The 23,226-nt window shown below is 35.9% G+C and overlaps 2 protein-coding genes across 4 annotated transcripts; both read right to left on the reverse strand.

Moving 5' to 3' along the window:
- Positions 1-541: 541 nt before the first annotated feature.
- Positions 542-2,584, reverse strand: LOC120335565 (uncharacterized). The gene is made up of 4 exons (XM_039403095.2): positions 2,301-2,584; positions 1,475-1,570; positions 933-1,079; positions 542-703 (listed from the first exon to the last, which is right to left on the reverse strand). The coding sequence occupies exons 1-4, from the start codon at positions 2,395-2,397 to the stop codon at positions 672-674; spliced, it is 372 nt and encodes a 123-aa protein (XP_039259029.2). The 5' UTR covers positions 2,398-2,584; the 3' UTR covers positions 542-671.
- A 2,634-nt stretch (positions 2,585-5,218) lies between these two features.
- Positions 5,219-21,710, reverse strand: LOC120336462 (putative sodium-coupled neutral amino acid transporter 6). Of its 3 annotated transcripts, none has more exons than XM_078109952.1 (12): positions 21,551-21,710; positions 16,666-16,816; positions 15,947-16,113; positions 15,451-15,577; positions 12,174-12,295; positions 10,571-10,712; positions 9,745-10,080; positions 8,647-8,726; positions 7,861-7,961; positions 7,334-7,458; positions 6,953-7,097; positions 5,219-5,745 (listed from the first exon to the last, which is right to left on the reverse strand). In XM_078109952.1, the coding sequence occupies exons 1-12, from the start codon at positions 21,610-21,612 to the stop codon at positions 5,570-5,572; spliced, it is 1,734 nt and encodes a 577-aa protein (XP_077966078.1). In that variant the 5' UTR covers positions 21,613-21,710; the 3' UTR covers positions 5,219-5,569. The 3 variants fall into 3 exon arrangements, with proteins under 3 accessions (XP_077966078.1, XP_077966077.1, XP_077966079.1); XM_078109951.1 differs by lacking the exon at positions 21,551-21,710 and adding an exon at positions 18,484-18,774; XM_078109953.1 differs by lacking the exon at positions 21,551-21,710 and adding an exon at positions 17,211-17,354.
- Between the last annotated feature and the right edge of the window lie 1,516 nt (positions 21,711-23,226).

Here is a 23,226-nt window from a genome sequence, read left to right on the forward strand (position 1 = left end):
TCGTACCGTAATCAGGTTAGTCAACATAAACCGGAACAGTTTTTTGTGTACGTAGACCTACGACTTACTGCAGATCGGTTTAAACCTGTACGCTCGGTCCTCTCCGACCCCCTCAGAAAACTCGCGACTCCTGAATATTCGTGAATGACTGCGTCGTGGCGTTAACAAGCCTAAATATATTTGGCGCCCAAATGTGCACTTTTAAATGCACAAATTGTTCCCGCGCAATTTATTATCGTGTAAGATAATTGGAGCCCAAATTTTTAATTATATCATACCAAAGTTCTCTTATTACCTTATGACAAACCTGGTAAAAGAACTCGCGACAAGGTCGTATGAAAAATAGTTAACTGTAGAATATTGAATCAAAATCGTGGGTTTCCCGCGTGTATATATATGTATGGATAATTTGTAGCAATGCACGCCCGTTCAAAATGTTTCACACAACTCTGTTCCAGATAATTCTCATCTAGTCAGGTAATTTGAAAGCAAACTACCAAAAACACAGCATTGATTTAGCACAGCAGCAAATTTACAGAAATTCATTGGATGAGATTATTTATTACAGTATTTCTCAGTAATAACTCGATTTCATTGAATTAACATTCCAAACATTAACACGATGATTATTTCATGTTGATCACGGTATTGGTGCCAATACTCTTCTTCCGTTAATGAACATGCTTGGAATGATCGTGATGCACTGAAAGAAATCGAATGTGAGTACTTTTTGGAAATTCAGAGGAAATTGTCAAATATTCTGCTTGGTTATTTAGTCCGTTATTAAAATAATAATAATATTTATATATATAATTATATAGCTTACACGACTATAGGTGCATCGTCAGCAACGAGTTAACGTTGTTCATTCTTCCACAAGATTTTCAAGAATACTTTAAACCGTACTTTCCTTTCAATGTTTATAAACTTACCCCCATCGCATTTTAAAGCATGATTGTCTTTGTGACAACCCTTTATTTTTGCTAATAGACGTTTTCCTCCCGTGACACCATACGAATCATAGGCGTGTTGGAAACAACCACCTAACTCCTCATCATTTGTTGCAGAATCTGCGCATGCTGATAAGGTAAAGCAGAAGATTATATATATATACAATTGACCAGCACAAAAAACATTAGGTACCGTCGGAGCCGAAACCAGTCTGATATCTCTAATATCTCTCAGTGGAGATGCGTGATTGGTAGATAGGTCCGAGTGACTGGTGGGTTTGGTCGATGATTACTTTAGCTTCGCTCACAGGGAACAACAAGTTTAGAAGATTCCAGAACCCCGATATTTTTTTGAGTGGCTGCTAATACGGAGCCTTGTTTGGGACAGATGCATAAATATAGTAAAGTACAAATTGCGTCGAAGTTAACAAGACAACAATTTGTTTTTGACGAAACTTATGGTTGTCAATTTTAAGTCAAAAAAATTGTATTGTAATGAATAAATGACTGATAGTAGGTCATACTTTGTAAATCACCATCGGCGTGTACTTGTATCGCCATCGCACAACATGTAGCTTTATTGGCACAGCCTCTACATTCTGCATCCAAATCACTAAGCACTAAAACAACAAGAAATTAAAAATTTTACGCATTTCATATTTACTTATTGGTATTGAGAAATACCGTAATAGAAAATTGTTGAAGAAAATGGGTCCTAGATCGAGGTTTATACACTTAAGTGTGTCTGTTCTGTACTTGTTGCGTAAATTAAACAGCCCAATGCAGATTGGAGCGGTAATTGTCTTGATGAGGTATTTTGCAATTAATGTTTGTAATCAGCGAATTTGTTTTCGAATTATTTGTTGACTTGAGCTACCCGTTCGTCAGGTCAAAATCTTGTTTACATAACCCGGTATTTTGTTGAGCGCTGCTATTTTTGTACAGTGAAGATACGCAATGAATATCATGATTTCGGAACACGATCGAAGTTCAGAGATCGTCATATATTTTTTCCGTAATTTGTCGGTTACTCGAGTTAAAAGGTTAATCTTTTGAACCTTTTTCTTTATGTATTCTGTTTATTTTTTAAGACGGTTGCAATATATATATATTTCATTATAATTTTTTTGGTTCATAGTCTGAGGGTAAGGCGACGTTCATCATGACGCAACTGCTCCCTTATCGAGCTTTTTATCGTTATCGTATTGGCTCTTCCCTTAAAAAAACAGAATTGTTGTGCTATTTTATGCTTTTTTACATGATCAAAGATTTCCAAACATACCAGAAGCTTATAGACAACACTGTGATTTATCTTCTCTTATGATTTTCTAATAATTCACAAAAACTTACCAGCTATAATGTGACCAAAATTGTTTTTCATACCGCGAGTCGGAGCAGATGATACTGACCCCAAAAACAGCAGTATCATGACAAAAGCAGTATTCATATTTGTTGTATGTCAAGACCGATATCTGAATTCTAGATTTAAAATACGCACAGTGTCAAAAACAACAGTAAATAAGCTACATAGGAGTATCGTATTATTCAAAACGACAAAAATGTTCGAACTTTGTTAATGTATAGGCTATAACATAAACACACAACCATTTTTGGTCATTTTCCGCTCCATCAAAATACAAAACCGTAATTAAGGTCCAATAATTCAATACATCAACCGCTTTCGCTGATACGTGAGTGTTTTATTTCAAATAACTGGGTGTCGCTGCTCGATCACCAGTCTTGGTGTCTCGCGCCTCCCTTCGCCCTAAAGTACCATATTTCCTATTTCTTGTATTGTGTATTCACATTGTGTGCTTTAGAATGGTGAAAAAATAAATTACTGATTACTGTTACCATAGCTACAACATTGCAACCTTGCATCGGGAATATTTAAATACACGAGGTTAAATTATTAAGACATATGAAAGAAAACTTGATTCAATCTGAGCAACCCTATTTCTGCGATTCAGCTGTTCCTCGTCGCTAACATTCAATACGATATGTACCCCCTCCTGGCAATAACTTCGTATTTCAACTGCTGGGTCGAATTTATTTTTGAAGAGCTATGTTTGCACATTTGTTTCTGTTTCATTGCATGAGCAGTTCAGTAATCAATGGCCTGCTCTGTTTTCTAAGTACTTGTTGACCTGAGCAACAAGAATCTGTGTAAACGCGCAATGTCGAAAACTTATTTGCTTGGCCTAGTTAACTTCACATCGCGATAAACAAACTTGAATACGTTCACTCATAGGTCATGTGAACTGGCATTCTTGCGACATCTAATTTAGGGGATGACCTACATCTTGTAGGAATTAAACTAATCTTGATAAAAGTTAGATAAATAAAGAGTTGTCCCTTCGTTAATAGTTTTTTGTTTTGTTGCTATTTTGTCACGAGAACAGTGAGCGCCAATACAAAGGGTCTGGTAGCCAATTCGATTGCGTATAGTGGTCGGCCTTTTTTTAAGTTAGGCCAAATAGTAAAAATGGAAAAATTTTCAAGCTCTGTCGAATATTTTGTTGAAAACCGAAAATGGTTGAAATTTCCACAGTAAATTTGGCAAATAGGAAATTCGACTTCAACAAATCTTCGTCGCGCCCAGACAATACCAAGAGTCGACGAACGTCGAAGATTTTGCCATCGTTATTGAATGGATTGTCAACTAATGACAGGCCCGATGTCGTCATAAAAGTACGCCACTTCATTGAAATAACATCACTGCAAATAGTTGACCACGTGGTGGAGTAAATTTTTTGAACACCAACAAGTACGGATTTGTTCTTCATCTATCTTATCTCACTTTTTATTGGACACGAATTAGACTATGGATCATTTTGTTACTTTTTTGTTGTTGTTAGTATTTTTCCTCTTCTTGTTGTCGCTGGAAAGCTATTACCTTTATTTATTTCGAAAATTAATTTCTGTGGTATTTGTTGTACATTCTGAAGTGTTGACGTCATTACCTTAGTAATTGCGCCATGTGGCAGTTACGCGATCACATTCAGCGATCTGGTGCTCAGCCATGACTGAAGTGTTTTGATTGGGTAGACTACCGGAACTGTAAAAAATTTAATGCTACAATTGTGACGCGGATCATTTGGTATTTTGATTCACACTGAAACTGGACGCAATAATCATCATCGTCACAGGACCAGAGAGGACATGAAGTCCATACCATATTTGGTCATTAAAATGGCAAAGAGAAACAGGTGGCGAATAGATCCTGTGATATGCCGAGCCGAACCCCATTCCAGCTGCGCCACTGGTGATTCCTATTTTGTTTCAGTTACTGTATTCACAAAACGACTTTCCCAGTCTAATAAAACAACTCAGATTCTCACTCCAGATGTGTAAAATTTTTGACTCAGAAAATGGGTTTATCTCATGCTTTCAATAGCAGTACCATTTGAATGGATAGAAAGTGGTACTTTGCCAGATAAAATTTGTAGCGCGAAAGCTTATTTGAGGCGTAGTATGTGCAAGTAAATAGAACATATATTATTATATACCGGTAGTCTTTTTGTGATAAATATAAAACTTAATTAAGGGGTTAACTTCGACATATGGAGTGAGATCCGTCAGTGCGAATGGGTTTTCGCAACCGAGACCAACCCATAACTAGATAGTTTTAATTTGAGAAACGAATTGTAGTCGCATTCCTGACGACATGTTTGTGCATAAATTAGAGAAACTAATTTGAGTCTCATAGTCAAGGTTCCCTCTCATCACGCAGTATTACCAGACCGTTTTCACATTAAAATCTCATTCTCGCGCACCTGTAACATTACGTTTTCAATGCGTGGCTCGCCATACTTTCTAACGCCTCGCAAGAATGCCCGTTTCCTGTTTCACAATTATTTTTTTCGTTACCATTGTTCATTGTGATGTCACACACGTGTCTGTTACGTTCAAGTACTTGGATTTCTCCTGAAGCATCCGGAAAGAGCTATTGTAAGCCAAGCCTACAATGCCAGGGCGGGCCGGTGCCCGCGGGCCACTAATAAACATGGACAAAGTATATGAACATTAAAAAATCACGAAAACAAGAAAAATCTTTTTGATTTGATTGTGTACGTACTTTGTTGGCATTCTGATAACATATTGTTGTTGTAATATTTCATAAAGTTTGTAAACCATTTAGGACGCTGCTCAGCCTTACAATATTCATGCTCACTAAAACAAACAATTGCGCAGTCTAATGTTTTCTTAGCGGGAACACTGCTCATAGTGCCTTTGAGAACATTTTCGCCCCTACATGAACAGTGGGGTATGATTTATAGATTTTTATTGGCAAAACTTTAAGTTTAAAATTATGACGTGAACAATAATTATTAATTAGTGGAATATTGCACCTCAAAAAAGAATCGTTACCCTACACAAAGCATTAAGAGTATCAAATGAATGAATCAAACTGTATCACATGGTCGATTATAAATATGAAAGCTATGTTGAATGAGTAGCAGGAAACTGCATCTGGCGCTTATTTCGCGCGAATGCCAACTAATATTAATATAAAATGAGATGACGTTTGCAAATTGAGTCTAGCTGTTTATGCCATTTAGCGATGTCAAGTCTCTCATATCATAAAAACTATTTTAAACTTTTTTATCGACACCAATTCAAGATGCATAGCCAATGATGATGACTGTAAGACTCTGTATCATTACGATGAAACCCAAAGTACAGAGTGCAATCGATAACTTTTTCTCCAAAGATTCTTTGATCGGAACCTCGTCAATCCGAATGTAAAATATGGACGGTAGAATGAACACGAGCATTGTTGACGCCGTTGCACCTACACATAGAGAGAAATAATTGAGCAATAAATACCAAACATCCTGGTACAAACATACCAAACATTCCAAACATACTTAATCAAGCTGTTTTGTAATTAACGAAAGAAGGCAGGAGCATTCATTCCGCCAATATAAACACGTACCTACATGTTCCGCTAATTGCTGAGCGCTGACCAAAACCACGCGAATACTGTCTATATGCATTTATGGCATCCCCACCAATCATTTAAACCAGGGGTGTGCAACCTTTATTATTACAGAAGAACCAGATAGAAATAACTGGGCTAAAACGCGGGTCGCACCTTTATTTAACATGGGCTATATCTAGTAGTTGCAGACACTAAACATTTGGTTATTGATCTTATGACATGCGTTGTTTGCACAAGCTGTTAGTTAGGGCATTGTGAAGTCATAAGCATAATTGGGTGCTCCCGAAGTATGCGAACCACGATGGCGGACATCGGAACGTAACATGGGTAACAGGTTAGGGTTAGACGATAATTTTTTTCCAATTTACCTTATTTTAGTCCTATTATCAGTTCGAAGACTAGCCAAGAGCCTCCCGTAGTATTTATACTTAAAATTATGGCCTAACCCTAACCTAGTACACATATTACATTCCGATGTCCGCCATCTTGGTTCGCATACTTCGGGAGCCCCCATAATTGAATTGGACTCAGGTATAGGCATCACAACGCTAAGGGATCGGAATTACTCGTGCGTACCAAATAAAATTGAATTGAATACTCGTTTTGCGGGCCATCCAAAATTGGCACTTTTCTGCAGGCCGCATAAATTTTTCTTGAGTGCCGCATTTGGCCCGCGGGCCGCAGGTTGCACCGCCCTGATTTAAACCATATGTCAACAACTTTTTTCAATTCTCGAAAACCCGAGACCTTAATCTGCGATTCGATAGGATAATAATAATAACCAGGCTCAATCTCATTGTAAAGCACCCTTCTTGTCGTTACCACGTCCGGGTACGTCAGTAGCTAACCAAATGACCGTTTTAGTAATGAATGGGTGTAGTTTTTGGAAGGTTCAGTCGACATGTTTTTCTGAGATGTTTTGTGTAAAAAGCGCCAGTCACCCAATAATTATCTATATTTTAACTTAGAATAAATATGGTGATTCTACTAGAATTTATCGTCATCTTCATAATTCGAAGTTTTACTTCTAGATACAATCTGAATTTTTTTTTCTTACCTATGAATCCAAAAACTTGTAAAATGCTTGGTACAAACACGACCAATATGTTGATGAATGTGAGAAGAAACACCATGATTCCCAAATGTCGGATCCATGCGAATGGTTTTTCCGGAAAAATAAGGAATGTGATCGCTTTTCTAGCCTGTCCAAGAAAGACAATACTTTAAAAATTTGTAATTAAAAATTAATTCTTTCTTTACAATATTATTTTCAAAATATCGTACACCAAAGCAATATTTCTGAATTACCGAAACCATATTCTTATTTTTTTTTAAATGCAGATATACCGAGGAGACGTTTTACTCTAATCGTTCTAATAAACTTGTACTAAGTGAAATTTTATTACATATGGTAGTATATCATCAAAAAAAATCTCACAGGAAAATGTGTTAGAGGCACAGTGAGTATCACAGCTACTAGAACACAAACTCGAACAATCAACGTCAAAATATCTGCTGAGTCAGCATAACTGTACATGAGTAGAAGTTCGGGCTCCATCCAATCTGCAAGAAAAAATAATATTCGAACATTCGCTAAGAGGTTCAACTTACCAAGAAGGGACCAGTAGTCAGTCCATCCAGTCTAGTCAAAAAATATGAAATTTGAATCAACCAATTATGCAAATACCCTCAAGAGGGTTAATTATTCTGATATGTTCAAGATATATGAATCTAAATCCGTGGGATGGCGATAGCGATGCCGAAGAATTTCAAATGTTACATAAATAATGATCGAATTGTTTTATTTTCACATCAACTTTTTGCAAATTCTATATTCTCATTGCTCGGTCATCAGTTATCACCATTTTTATGAGGCTTTTGTCACGCCCCCATTCAAAGCAATACTTCCTATCTAATTAGCAACAGAATATAACTTTGCTTTCATTATAAAAGTAATCAACTTACTGTAAAATGTCAGGTAGCCGAATAAAGCCGACAGTGAGTAGAGAATAAAGCAGATGCTGATAGATGTATTTGATACGTTCTGCATTCGTGAGGCACAAGGTCTAAAATAATAATTCATGCAGATAATGGGTATGAAATACTTTTGTTGGCGTTCTTTGTAGAACTAGGACCTATGCTTATACACCAGATTGCCACATTTAAGTTAATAAAAGTAAAAATATCCCTGATGTTGGCTAAGCGAGTGTTGGTATTTAAGTCAAAATCTAGAATTGATATTTTGTTACCGAGTGATCATCATTGAACCACTTCACAACATATCACTGCTAATATTTTTCACCAGAGTTTTGTTTGACTCTAAAAATACCAATAAATTTATTTTCAATCTATCATTTATTTTACTATGGAAGCCCTGTAGTAACCTAATATTACAGAATTATATAAATAATATCAATATTAGATTTCTGCATAATGGAATACAAATAGGGCTTTGTAACGTATACCCCAATTAGTGGGTCTCAGTTTGAACTGATGTAAAACTAACAGCTTTAAACAAGGTACGAAGGTCTACTTTATTGAACGGTGCACTACTAAAAATCGATGACTCATGTACTGGAAAACAATACGCAAACGGAGAGTTTTATCTTCAATCTACTTAATTCTGTTTGCCTAGTTTTACGCTTGAATTTTGACCCGGAAAAACTGTGCTAACTCGAAAAAAGTTGGAGTTGGGTAAAAGTGACTAGACTTATTTAAGAATAGCAACGTTATGAAAAAACTATTTCTTACTCTTTCAGTTCAGCATAAATAGGTAAAACTGCTGTATGACAGACGAACGAAAATGTCATGGTCGGTATGCTGTACGCCCACTGTAATAGAAAAACAAAATATTTCACATCATCAGCGCAACAAAATCTCTACATAAATTTTAAGCAGGTCAAACACAGTAGTGTATATATGTTTACAACAGTTTAAACTCAGACAAAAAACAATCAGCCAGGATAATATATCCTCATCTAGTGGGACACTCGATAACGGCTAATCTTCATTCTCTGTATTAGTTACGAAAAAAAAGCAAAGGCATTCACCCAGGTATGTTCATGGGACATATTTTTCTGTCCCATTTCCATCCCATAGCAATTATGCCTGTCCCATCTCATCCCATGCGGGATTCCCATTGGAACAAAATTAAATAAAAATTGGTAAATTTAGGTTTAGCGTCTACTAAATAGGATTGATTACATGTACGGAGAGACATGCAACACAACAAAATTTACGGACCTCGTTAACTTTTTATTCATAACTATTATACATTTGTCGATCATCCCAAGAGAGTTATGCTCAAATATATGGACACGAAATCCATAACGAAATGTTTTACCATCATTTCCCCGAAAATCATACGGTATTTGCGTCCCATGGGAAATACAAATGTGTGCTATCCCATACCATGGGAATCCCATTCCCATGGACAAGCCTGCATTCCCCATTATAAATTTCACTCGGTGCAACTTGTTTCGCATTGTTTTTTTTCTCAGCCAGGGAAGCCCGAAACCAACGAATTAGCTATTTCAAATATACCAGGAGGCATATAACACGAAGCCTTGCAAATTTATATACATTGGATTTAATAATGGCGATAATTTGATTTACAAGGTTTTTTTTGGTAAGTTTCTATTTTATACGTTTTCAAAAGTTGAATGAAGTGTAATTTTGTCTGGCTGTTCGATGGCTCAAATATGACAGCTTTGCACAATAAATATTCTAATTTTTCGCAATCTAGAACTTTCTATATTAAATATACCCAATTTCGAATATATTTGAATAGTCGGTTTGTTTAGGGCAGGTATTCGCTAAATTATACTTAAATTTGTTTTATTTAATCACCTTATCGGTCATTCCGAATGCTTCAGCTTCACATTGCTGTGGTCCCACCTCTTTATAAATATGAAATGCTTTTTCCTCTATCGGTGACAGAATATGTTCGGTATTTTCATATACAGTGGCATTTGAATGTCCGCTATCAATATTCATGAACGATGTCGCTGTTTCGAAAACAATTTTCATTGTTGAATTCAACTGTTCGGCCAAATCTGGCATTTCTGTTGCTTTTTCTTCCAGCGAGTTTGTCATGGATGTGTTGACTGATTCGGCATGCGTTGCATTAGTAAATAGATCTTCACTGAAAAGCGGGCATGTGATTTGAAATTTCTTCACGACGACCTGAAAAATGAAAATAAATTGTGGATATTCTTACATACGGAAAACAATGAGAAAACAGTGGCTGTGTATACTTGTGTCATGACTAGGCTAAGTCAAGCTTGACCACTTTATCAAAGACTTAGTTCAATGCGATGGGTGATCGGAAAGGGTGAAATCACGAGATGAAATAGTTATGAATTTGGATTCAATGTGATCCTGAATGAGGAGACACACAGTAAGAAAAGAAGTTATTACAATGACAGGACAGAAATTAAACAGAAGCGCATATACACCCACTACACGCCTTCAACAAGTCTTTAACGTTAAATCAACTTATCGGCATTCTTTCCAAAAATAACAACGGCTCAGATATCGGAGATTATCGTCAGTGACTTCAAAGCCGAAGAAATTCCAACTTAATAATTTTTCATCATGTGTGGGACAAATAAATTCAGTTTATGCCTATTTTCTGAAGCTTACGCTTGGTGTTATGATGGCGTAAAAGACTTACGACAGCAGTGAAAAAGAACATGCATGATATTGAGAATCCACTTGTGTAGCCGAGAAATCCGATATTTTTCAAACTAGCCAGAGGCACGATTACGGCACACGTCACCACGACCACCAAAATGTCACCATTGTAGTACCATGATCTGAATATTTAAAATAGTTTTCAAATTCATCCGAAAAGTATAGATATGATCTCAATCGCCATTTAAATATACTTTACTGTAGAAGGATATTGGGTAGGGTTTGATTTTTGAAGGCAGCTACGCAAGATACTGCCAATTGAATGCAATGTTTTATGTAAAGACTAGATGTTTTTTTTTTTTAAGCAAACTTATTTATAATACAATAAAAGATAAATGAGAACAAATTTATATAAAATAGGGTATGATTCAAAAAGCATCTTACAGGTAGAATCCATTTATCCCCTGCCAGACAAAATATTAGTCTGTTCAAAGTTGGCACAGCGGATTAAAATTTTTCTCGAGTTGTCTTGTGTCAACAATGGAATATAATCTATAACCATTCGTTAAAATAATCTGTCAGTTGACCTATAAAATTCCTTTTTGGACTTCTTCCCAGTTTCATGTCATTTGGCTAAATTTGTTTACCGATCACCCCCTAAGTCATCGTACAGGAAAACATAGAAGACGTTGAATGTCATTTCTTCTCCGAGAACAAATTGTATGTTCATTTCGATGCCACCCTTATGTTACTTTTATTAGGTGTTGGTGATTTCCCTTACGTATATCAAAACTCCACATGTATTGGCGTTGATCTACAACCAAGCCCGAAACGTCGTTTATAAATCTTGACGATGAACGATAATTTACCGATGTGATGATATCCGTTTCGTATATGCAACGATCTTGTAAAACTTGATTTTATGGAGAGATAAAATCCTATTTAGCGACGTGAAATGTCAAATATTGAAGTTTACGCGCCGGTATATTTCTGAGGTATTCATATCATTATGCATATAATGCAGATATGCTGTAGTGAGAGGACAAATAATTGTTCTAAGGGACCTTCTGAAGTATGCGCACCAAGATGGCGCACAACCTGAACTCAGGTTGTGTACCAGGTTAGGGTTCAGGTTATGCGACATCTTGGTGCACATACTTCAGGAGTATCGTTCTAAGTGATTTAGGAGACTTACTGCGCACTGAAACGAATATATTTTTGTAAAGTTTCGTCTGAATATAGTCAAACTTTCTCGGATAGATATTTTTATCTGGCTTCGGCCAGACGAACATTATAAAAAGGTTAGTGCACAGGAAGACCCTTGAATCTCTTATAAGACAGTTATTTTCACTCTTGCTGCAGAATCCTTGCACATTGGTGTCGCAAAAACCCAATTGACAACAGAAATACATTTGTATAGTGTGTAGCGGGACTTTCGAATAACGTACACGTTTTCTACGTATTATATAATTAAAGCTGATTACGATATTGTAATTATCTCCTTGTCTTCCAGGAGCGGGTTTTCAATTAATTCCACATTTTCGTTTATTGTGAATCACTGGCAACAATGTTCAAGCAATCAAATATAGGAAAAAAACATAAACCCAGCTGGCGAAATTTAACCAATGTAAAACATAACTTACCCGTCACCGTGTTCAACCCCGAGGATTGTCATTATTACGTTCGGAAGTTCATATTTGACGATAAACAGGTAACTTGACATTGCGCCGATGTTTTGTAGCAGAATGCAGCAAGCAGCAACAATCTAAAAGCATTTTGTAAAGTTTTTTAAAATTTCATATTTAACGAAAGAAAGATGTATAGCAAAATATACATTGCAAAATCACAAATAATTCGACGCTGAAACCCTTTTTTTAACAGGTGATACCATATTTACTTCGATTCGGAGCTTTATCGAGCAATCAGCAAAAGAGAAAGGACTTAGAGATTTCCAGTTCGACATAAAGGGTATAGGGGTGCTTGTTTATAAAGTTCACTTACAAATTCAATTTTTTTATGACATCGGTTCTCAATATATTTCGACCACGTTAGTTTTATTTTTGTCAATGTTCATTTTGGTTTCTTTACTTCATTTTTTACACTTGTAGGGGAAAACAATATATGATATCGATAAATGCTTTTTCAAACGTATCACCTGATATAGTGAGCCTAGGAAAATGCCGCGCTGACTATAGGTGTGTATATTTTGTCGACCGAAAAAATATTGCGCGCACTACAAGTACCCTAACATAATCCCATAACCACGCCTGTAATTCCAGGCAATTCTATTGGTTTCACGCCCGTATCCATCCCACCGATACGCCTACAAAATTCCCAAATGACGATCACATGTCTTATTCCAAGGTTACCTACTCCGGGTTACCTGTTGAGGTGTGTCTTGTCAAACATAGTCGAAACCAAGGTGCCCGTGTGGTAAGATGTATAAGGTGACCCGTGTTTTCATAGAAAGTATTTCAAACGATATCGAGATGACGTCATTACTTGACCAATTGACCATAACGGAGTTGCATTTCTCAAAACTTTATCAATTTCTATCGAGCGGAAATTGGATAGTTTGAGGGTTGCCTAGAAACGGTAGTTCGCGTTTCTTGCCGAGAGCAATAGGAAACGATACAAAGCGATTATGAATGAGGTCAAATCAATAAACAATTACATTATTTCAATGAATGAGTTCACAGCTACATAACGTAGTATAGAAACAACAATTGTAAACAACGAATTTATGATAAAAAAATAGGATTTTGCGAAAACAAGCTATTTGAAACCCCTGGATAATATAATTCTAGAAAACCCTAGTTTGTGGGGTATATGCTGCTATCGACGGGTAGGCGTGGAGTCATGATAAACTAAATGTAGTGATAAGCAATAGTATTTTGAAAATAGGACACGCTTTCCCAGAAATAAAGGGCTGTGATTTTTTTTTGAATATACAAGATTAGGAGAAATCAACATACATATTTATGCAGTTAAATGAAGAATTTTTTTAATTTATTTATTATACAAAGTTAAAGGCATCAAGATGAATGATGTATCATTCATCTGGGGTACTCTCGAAGTATGGGAATCCAGATGGCTGATATGGAACGTAGTATGTGTTCCAGGTTAGGCCATAATTTTAGGTACAAATACCTCGGGAGTTATTTGGCTAGTCCCAAAACTCGCAATAGAACTAAAATAATGAAAATGGAAATAAAATTATGGCCTAACCCTAACCTGTTACACACACTACGTTCTGGTGTCCGCCATGTTGGTTCACATACTTCGGAAGTACCATTGGTATAGCATAATGCTGCTAATGATGGCATTATATCGATCATTGGCTGTACTTCGTACTGACACTCCAAAATTAAATCGATCATTTCACTATACAATGTATTTATTTTACAGTAAGTGTTTACCACAAACGATACCTATTTGCTTTCAAACACTTTCATTTTAATCAGTTACCTATCTAAAAGCTTTTTTAATTGATACAATCTACAGTAAAACGAACACCAAGAATCGGGTATTAAAGACGAATTTATATATTCTGCACGCTTGTCCTGTAGTTGGTTGGAAAAGTTATAAGATGAAAAGGGTTAGCTGATATTCAGGTATATTTTAACTAATATTTGAGAAACTGAAAGACACAGATGTCTTATTAAGTTTACACCCTATCGACAATGACGTCATAACAAAAAGTGAGATAGTATTTGTCCGGGAACAATGTGAAAGTTTTGATGACGACGCGCATTTTAATTTATTGTTCGATATTAAGAAATTGATATTTACTTTTATTTTTATGCTGAATGCTTTTCTTTAGACTTAACATGTTGTAAAAACAGGACGGATGAATGCTGAATCCATAGCCATATTAACATTTTTATTTTAAATTGAATTTCGAATATCATCTATGACTATATATTACCGTTAGCCTGTTGCAGAAGGAAATAACAAATTTAAAATTTGTAACTAATCGAGTATGGTTCGACATAATGTGTACATTGGATATAGCGTATGTTTATCTATTTGCTTTTCCTCAAATTAACGAGCTCCACCATCGGCATGTGTGAAGTGTGTGCACCTGACGATTGTAAAATCGAACGTACGTGTTAGAAATATAATTTTATGTGATGCGTTTTAGGCGATCATAAAATTGAACAAAGTTCTGCACTTTGATGTATTCAATCACAAATACTAAAACAAGATATTTATGAAAACTGCTGCTTTGTGAAAAGCGTTGTAGCATAACAAGCACGCCATAAATACCGTTAACAATCTTTTCCAAAAAATCAAAAACAAGTATGTCATATTTGCCACAAGATTATTGTTCCTCCTTCCAATGATTATCATCATTATATTATTTTCTCTTCTTGTTATATAGTAAAGACTCAACTGTATTTACAGTAACTGTACTTTGTGAACGTTTAATTGGCCACGTAGACCAATTCACATAAACTACTATACTCTGTATGTATCGTTTTAATTGGCAAAACAATGGGGTATATGCATAATACTAGGTTTTGTCATTTTATCCGAATATTTCCAAGAAATTAAAACTTAGCCATGAAGAATGAATCATATTTAAAATTTTCTAAAACAATAAAAACAGCGAAATACAAAGATTCAAAACATTGTTCTAAATCTTGATTTGGGTTGTCATTTTAATGTGTATATCAGTTTTGCAAGTATTATGAAATAACCATCAGCCATAAATATAAGGAAAGCAAGTGGGTTTTCCTTAGATAGTTTTTTTACCATAATTTAATACCATAACATTAATTTATTAAAAAGTTATTTTTAATATGGAAAACTTAACAATTTCGTGTTAACTAGGTAATGTATTAACAAACGAATGTTTAATTTTTTGGAAAATCGATTGCGGTATTTAATGTTATCAATAGGAAATATCTTGCTCACCCTTCCCGGAAGTCCAAATGCAATGAATCCGAGTTTTTCGTAAGCTTTCACGTTAGTTTGATCGCACAGTTTAAGAAGAAGATGAATGGAAAACAATGCCAAGATAGAAACAATTACTTCGAAGATGCTGTAGAAAAAATATTAGAAAACTCATAAAAGATAGAAAAGATGTGTATTACTATATATATATACACGATATATAGGTAGATTGCAGATTTTTCCTAATATTGGAACAATTTTTATTAAATGCCCGCACATTTTTTCATATTTCAAGCATTTTTTCCGGATACGATAGTTGATAAAATTGTTTTCTCAAAACCACCTTGTCACCCAAACGCAGAGACTCATGGAATAAATAATGACCAAAAGATAATAAGATACTATCTTTTTATTAATAAGATATTATTTTTTTAATAATAAGATAGTATCCTTTTCCATCGATTACTTAGTAAAATGAGGTATAGGTAATTGAGTTAAATAAATGCTACAAACTCACAAGAATAACACAATTCCAAGTTGCGCCATTGCGTACGGTAAACCGAGAATTCCTGATCCAAGAATAGCATTCATCAAGTTGAAAACGCTGATTGCAAAGGAAGCAGTGGCTGGATGCGGTTCTTGGTGATAAACACTGGCCTTGCGTTTCGAAACTCCGGTGAGAGGCTGAGGAAAAAAGTTGATAGAAGTTTATGAAACTGTCACTAGCTATTTGTTGTGCGTTGGTATCGCGATTTCTATTGACAAGCTGAATAAATTTTAATAGAACTTACTAAAATAAATCGAATAAATTAAACAAGGTCGAGATTAGATACTATCTCAGTAACACTACAAGATAAATATATTATAAACTTCGTTGATACGAACAGGGTGAATATATGACCCAGTTACCGTTAAATAGCCACCTTTGAAAAGGACTATTTGACAAAAGGCTGAATTAGTTCTTTCGCTCATCCGCCTTGCCACATATATATAGATTATAATAGCAAAGGGGCAACCCAACAACGTGCCAAAGATAAGATTACGAGATTCTGAAGTTTAGTGTTAAAATCCAAACTTTTTCAGAAACGTTCTGCTCTATTTTATCGTCAGCTGCGATTAGAATTTGGACCCTGAGATATGTTCTTTGTTACTATTGTTTGGTAAACATCCTAATCATGAAATCCCTTCAGAAGTAAAATGATGACCGAATCACATATTTTATTTACTGTCACTGACCACACTCGAGCTGGCGCTTCCTTGTCGTCCAGTAGGCTTGTGAATTGTTCCTGCCCCGTTTCCTTCTACAAGTGGGGTCTCCTGTGACTCCATTTCTCTAACACCTTTGCTTGTCCACGGATCGTGATATTTCTTATTGTACACATTGTTGCTGAAATGTAAATTAAATACGTTAGTTTGAGAATTCCAGGCGTACAATTTGATATTTTGATATAAGTATTTTGGCCATGTAGGTCAATTCAATACTGCAGGCATTGTAGTATATTTTCGGACTTCGTACTAGACTAATAAAGCGGCCGGCCGAAAATAACTTTCTTAATCAAGGCGTAACAAACGTCATAGGCTAATTACTGAACCCTAACCAGAGCACCCTAGACCCTACATACATATACAAACAGTCACGTTTTACACAATATGCCCCGGGTGTAAATTCAAACATAACACATCACATAGCAACATAAACTATCTAACAAGAACATTCATTACACAGTGACTACTAAAGCACCACTATACTATCGTAAGTATAAAATACAAATATAAGCTACTTGATGATTTCTTCCATTTTCGAGCACGAAAAGTCGATTTATCCGCCTGCTACAAGACTTAAATCAGAACTAATGTTTTTTATATGCCACGTATTTCAAATATATATATAATATAAAAACCACACATCTATTCACGTACGTGTAAGCTGTCATCACCCGCGAAGGTAAATAATAAATATAGCCAGTGGTGGAACCGGCTCTACGACTGCGATATCCAATCAATGATAAGATATAATCCCATCCCCTTTTCAAGCCTGAAAATTATTTTCTCAAAAATTAATTTTTATCGCAGGTAATAATAAACAGCATAGGTAATGAGGTTCGTTTTAATTTTGTAATCAACAAACAACTGAGAAACCGTCATGACCCAGAGGGAACGTGAATTTTTGTTAGATTAGGCACATATACACAAATTTCTCAGCCATAATGAAACAAAAAATATCCAAATACTCGATTTTTCCTGTATTAACATAGCGCGCGATTTTATGATGCACTGAGATAGCAGCCACGTGTGAACGGGAGAGCCTTGGAACATTCTGGTTCGACACAGCGACAAATTTATGCACTCTGTGTCATAGAACAACCCACACGGGTGATATATTCTCTGATTATGAAATGTTAACAAGATGTTGAAGCAATCACGAACAACAATCATTTCTAAGTACATGCCAGTAACCGCTAACGACCCAGGTTTGGGGAAATATTGAACAGATCAGTAAAACTGGTATTTTGTATCATGCAACAACGTCACGCTTGTTTTAAAACAAGGAATGTCATGATCGGAAAAAGTGCGCACAGCAACATACGAACATTCAAAACTACCAAACATATTTGTAATAGCGTGAATTGTAATAAGGGAAATATTGCTAATTGTAAATACTATCTCACTAACGGAATAATTCTCCCTCAAAAAGGTGTTTAACAAAACATGAGTTGAAGATAGAACGCCTGATGTATGTTGCTTATCTAAAAAATTGCTGAGAATTTCTTGCAATGTGTAACGAGGTCGACAACAGAAATTTGGAAAAATGAGTCAATGTTATTATCCGTTGGAAATTCTATATCATATTGAACCTCTCAATGACCGGGCCGCGCCGATAAATTCCCCTAATATCTCGTCACTATTTTCGGCACTAAATGCCTTTGGATGTGACAAATACAGGCCACAGGTCAGTCATCTGATTATAAACAAGAGCTATCCGTTAAAAAAAAAACTCGTTTCGTGCAGCATATATTGCCCAAAATATGTCGTGCTGTTCGCTTAGATTCTTACCTGTTAACATTTAATTCTATATCGCTGTCTTTAGAGGCTCCAGTTACTAATGTTTCATCTTCCATGCCTTGTGTACACGATAATTTCAGTTCAACTCATTTATCGCGTCACTAACTCGAAATTCCCCGGTACAGCCTAAACAATACTGGTTCCTACCTGTGCTTAGGGTAAAAGCGGAAGCCTTGTCTCGTTTCGAGGTATTAAATGTAGACGGCAAGATTTTTGGTAAGTTACAGCTAAAGTCTTGGCTACAAATCACCAATCGTATCGAGCCGCCAGTCGGGTCAGAGTTTTGCTTTTATGTCGATACGACTATAAGGTCAAACCGACGAAAGAAATGAAAGTTTAAATAGATGGTATTATGACGCCGCGACTAGAAAGTATGGGAATGTATGAGCCGATGAGAAGGGAAAAAATCGGAGTGTGTTTAACACATTATGCAGATTCCTTGCACGCAACGGACCGCAAAAACGATGATGAATTTCAAAAGACCTGGCTTGTGAATTGAAATAAGAGTCTTTAGTATCACTGACTTGCGTTTCTCTGAACGTCCAAGCTAAGAAGAGTGTATTACTGGGAGGTTTAAGCAAAATACATGATGAGTATTAAAATGCGAGGCAGGGTCGAAAAATTCTAGCCGTTTTATATTCAAGTTTGTCTATTGCAGTCACAAGTCCTCAAATAAAGGGGAAAAGACAAAATCTGAAAAAAAAAAGTGTCAGTAATGTGTCGGGCAACCAGCTTCTTTCTAGTCAAATTGAATTCCGTCAATATCAAACATTGTTACCCTTTACAGTGACTAGGGGGGAGCAAGGTTTTGGGATCACGGGCCAAAAATTTTGCGCACCTATCGTGACGTAAAAAGTTGATGAACAGAATTTTATTTACAGTGTTTCAAAAGCAAACAATGAGCCTCATGCCAAAACTAAATTTAATCGCAATCTCAACAAATTCCTTGATCTATTTTTTAGCTAATACATGAAAATTTGGTGTAATTTTGTTGTGACAGCATCAGGCGGGTCAGATTAAATTACCTAGCCGTAGTTTGCCCGTGTCAGTAATACACCATTGGTGTCTGGGGTTACATTGATCTCTTAAATCTCTTTGCAAAAATGGAGATTCGAGCAGATGCAGACTAAAGAAAGGGTGCGAGGGATTCCGATTATCACTATAGTGCATAGACTTTTAAGCTTACCCCGTGAGCCTTTTATGTATTTTGATTCATTAACGTGTGATCATGATGAAAAAGCTATGTTGCATCTACTGTGACTTACTAATTTTAATTTATGTTTCCAACTTCAATTGAACAATTTCGAAGTACATTCGGAATCAGTGGAAAATGGGGGAAACGCTGAACACTAAAAGTGGCATCACACAGTCAAACTGAATACACTGGCTTGGTAACTATTTAGCGAATGCTGTGTTTTTATCTGGAGTTATTTACATATTTATTTATCTTTCAGGCTTGTTATAAACCAACCACTAAAGTATAAACCACTAACGCCGATATCGTTACAACATGCTAAATTAATGTTTCCCCTTTTTTGTGGCTTTTTACACGACTTTGGCAGTCGGCATGTCATGCGACGTACACGCATATACACACCACATATGTACACACAATACATTTGTAACGTTTGGCCGACATATGAGTTTGCTACGAAGAGCCTTATACGTGCTGTAAGTCCGGAGCCCGTTATACCGACGGACTAAATGACTAATGGCAAAACTAACTGTACAAAATGCTAAGCAATGAAAAGATAAACTCATGGTGCATGAATCACCTCGTGTTTGTTATGAAATTACTCTCAGAGAGGGAGTAACTCCAGTAAATATTGTTTTACTGTGCACTGACATGCCAGATAACTCCGTGATGCGATAAAACAGCAGATAAAGCAGTTTGAGTAGCGAGCCTTTGTTTGGATGGTACTGTTGAATCTCTACCCGTACCAGGCACAACTAGGCCCTGTGTTGTGATTTATCACTCATAGTAAATAACTGTACAAGGCAAATATGTATTAGGTACCGCTGTGAATAACATATTTTGAAATTATGGGATGCAGAATACCATAAACGACTGATTCAAAAACTTGAAAAGTGGGCGAGGCCCCACATTGCCCTTCTGTTAAATTTATAAGAGAGGGTATATACAAGTCTTCAGAAAATTCGACATTTATATTCACAAATTCCGAAAATTTGACAGAAATGTTCCATGTTTATCCAATATAGCGAAATCTTAGTCTTTTTATTCCGTTTTTTAAAAAGCAAACCTAATTAAACTTCCTCGCCAGTTTCAATCGCGCCAAAGGTTTTCTCCTACATAAACGTTTCAAATTTCGTAAGGTTAGATAAATATCATATCTCAGAAAAGCATTACTAATATGTATTGCACAATCGAATAACTTTTAACATTCTGCAAAATGAAATTATACGGGTCAGCGATTTTAAACGATGAAACCACGTCGTCTCAGATCAGCTGATCTATGCGTCAGCGTGATAATCCTTGCATAATTCCCAAATGTACGTAGGTTCAAATGTACAGTCACCCTAAAAATCATTTTCGATAAATCTGTACTGACGCATATGAAACTATTCATTGTACTAAATTTGTATATTTATAATGTTTTTGATCACTAATGTTTCCCGAGTTGTTTTAATGCCCAAGGGACCCAAATTGCATTGAACAAATTTGTAATAGTTTCACATTTCTCAGAAAAAATAATTGAAGAATAGTGAATGTTAATACACTACATTATGTGAGTGAACTTTATTTTGTAAATACGCAAATAAACAAAAAGGCTAACAAACAGTGTAAACTTGCGCAACTTGAACTTGTGCATGCCTAGTCTTAGCAGAAATCTGTCCTGGTGAAAGACTTAATTATGGTATAATATCACACGAAAATGCAAGTCTAAGACATCCTAATCATAAGAATGAGTGCGGGTCACACAAGCAGTCTAACCCGCTTATCTGTGCGGGTCGGGTATGGGAAAAACTAATTGGCTTCAATGTTACATGCGTGGACATTTTTTCAAGTTAAATTTATAAAAATAAAACCCAAACTCACTTATTTTCTGTTGGGTACAATCTGCCGATTCCATGCTCAATTTCATAGCTTTCTCCATCCATTTTATTCTATCTGTTGTCTGCTGTTTGATACTTGACTGCGACAAGAAAGAACCAGGCACAAGTGAAGTGAGCCAAACACAAAGCAAAAGGGGAACAACGTGACAAAACAGGTTTACTTAAGCTTCAAAAAAAATGAATTGGGCAATCGATGGTAAAAGTGAACTCTGGCCAGTTGACATCATCAAGCAAGCAAATTTACTTTTGGTGTGTTTTGCAACTCTGCAATAAACGAACAATAATATGTTACGAAATAATTTGTTTTGTGGTTTCCCGCTTGATCGCTAAATAAAGATGAACGTTCGAAGCGCCCGTACTTCAATATACTGTAAATTGAAATGAAACTTGCATTGAATTAATCAAGTCGATGCACAAATCACAAATTGCTTTCGAACATGATTAATACTTTTCCATCAAAATTCCCTATAGAAGTTTTCAGTCAATGTTGAATACCATTCGCTTATAACCTGTCGTTTGGTATACACATGGACACAAACTTCATTCAGTTGTGAAGATAGGACAGTATTTAGTTTAACACGTCAACGGGCTCCAAATCCTCAAGCACAACCAGTTGGAAGTAGTGCGACAGGTTCACAAATGTTATTCTACTTAGGTATAAAGTCACTCGGCACTCCTGACACTCTAACAAAGAATCGCTGAAAATTAAACTATACTCGCTATACCTACATATTTCAGGCAGATCATGGGCTGCAGTTTCAGAAACGGCTGATTCAGGCCATGTTCAGGAATGTTTGTAACGAAAATCATGTTTGTATAACCGTTTGCAGTCTCATGTCGCAATGTTACATATCTTAGCATAATTTTTTATGTTGTAATAAAGCATTTTGGCATTCTAGGTGTTAGTATACGCCAGTAGTAGATTGGATCGAGATAGTACAGAAATGTTCTAGAACAGGTACTAGTAGTATAATGTCAGTGAAACTAAAGAAACACCCAAACGGTAATCATCCATCTTTGTGATAGGTACAATATGTTTTTGCAAATAAAAGAACGTTTTTTGTTCCGAACAAGGCCCTGTACGTCATCGCCTATCCTGGACAACAAGCCGTACATTATCGCTGAAACACTAATAATTACTGGACACTGCACTAAAAATTACAGAACTACTTTTCGGGCGATAACAGGGAAAAAACTTCAAAGTATGCCAATCTACAAAATGTAATTGATCAAATACTCAATAGATGAGATTTCAGAAGATATTGAAAAACAAGACATTGAAGAATTGGCATACAGTAGTCTGCATTTGCATTTAGTATTCAGTTTGATGAAAGCATTGATGTTTCTCAGTGAAATCCGCTGTTAGAATTTATTTATTTATCGTTAATGACGATTAAATCGAAGAAATGTATTTTTTCTTTTGGAAAGTACAAAGAGTAGCGGCGTATTTAAAATGTTTAATAATTTTTCATTGTATAAGCGAAAAGAAAAATTTAGGTTTGATTTGCACTGATCATTCTTCAGCTAGGCCTAGAAACAAAGTCGAAGTTCGATCAATAAAATAAAGCTTCCTATGTAATTGTTATTACTCACTGTATGCTCACAGGCATGCCTTAGCAGCGAAAACTTTGCCAAGTGATGAAACTCAATAAATGTGAT

Source organism: Styela clava, chromosome 2, assembly GCF_964204865.1.
Source record: "Styela clava chromosome 2, kaStyClav1.hap1.2, whole genome shotgun sequence".
Classification (NCBI taxonomy): domain Eukaryota; kingdom Metazoa; phylum Chordata; class Ascidiacea; order Stolidobranchia; family Styelidae; genus Styela; species Styela clava.

Bases quoted from the DNA above. Each gene is read 5' to 3' on its own strand.
- LOC120335565 (XM_039403095.2), bottom strand. From the start codon at position 2,397: ATGAATACTGCTTTTGTCATGATACTGCTGTTTTTGGGGTCAGTATCA. The intron at 1,080-1,474 runs GTATGACCTACT...TTACCTTATCAG, and splicing joins CGCCGATGGTGATTTACAAA to CATGCGCAGATTCTGCAACA. The intron at 704-932 runs GTAAGTTTATAA...GATTTCTTTCAG, and splicing joins TGCTTTAAAATGCGATGGGG to TGCATCACGATCATTCCAAG.
- LOC120336462 (XM_078109951.1), bottom strand. From the start codon at position 18,548: ATGGAAGATGAAACATTAGTAACTGGAGCCTCTAAAGACAGCGATATA. The intron at 16,114-16,665 runs GTCAGTGACAGT...TTTTTTCCTCAG, and splicing joins GAAGCGCCAGCTCGAGTGTG to CCTCTCACCGGAGTTTCGAA. The intron at 15,578-15,946 runs GTGAGTTTGTAG...TTTTTTCTACAG, and splicing joins CTTGGAATTGTGTTATTCTT to CATCTTCGAAGTAATTGTTT.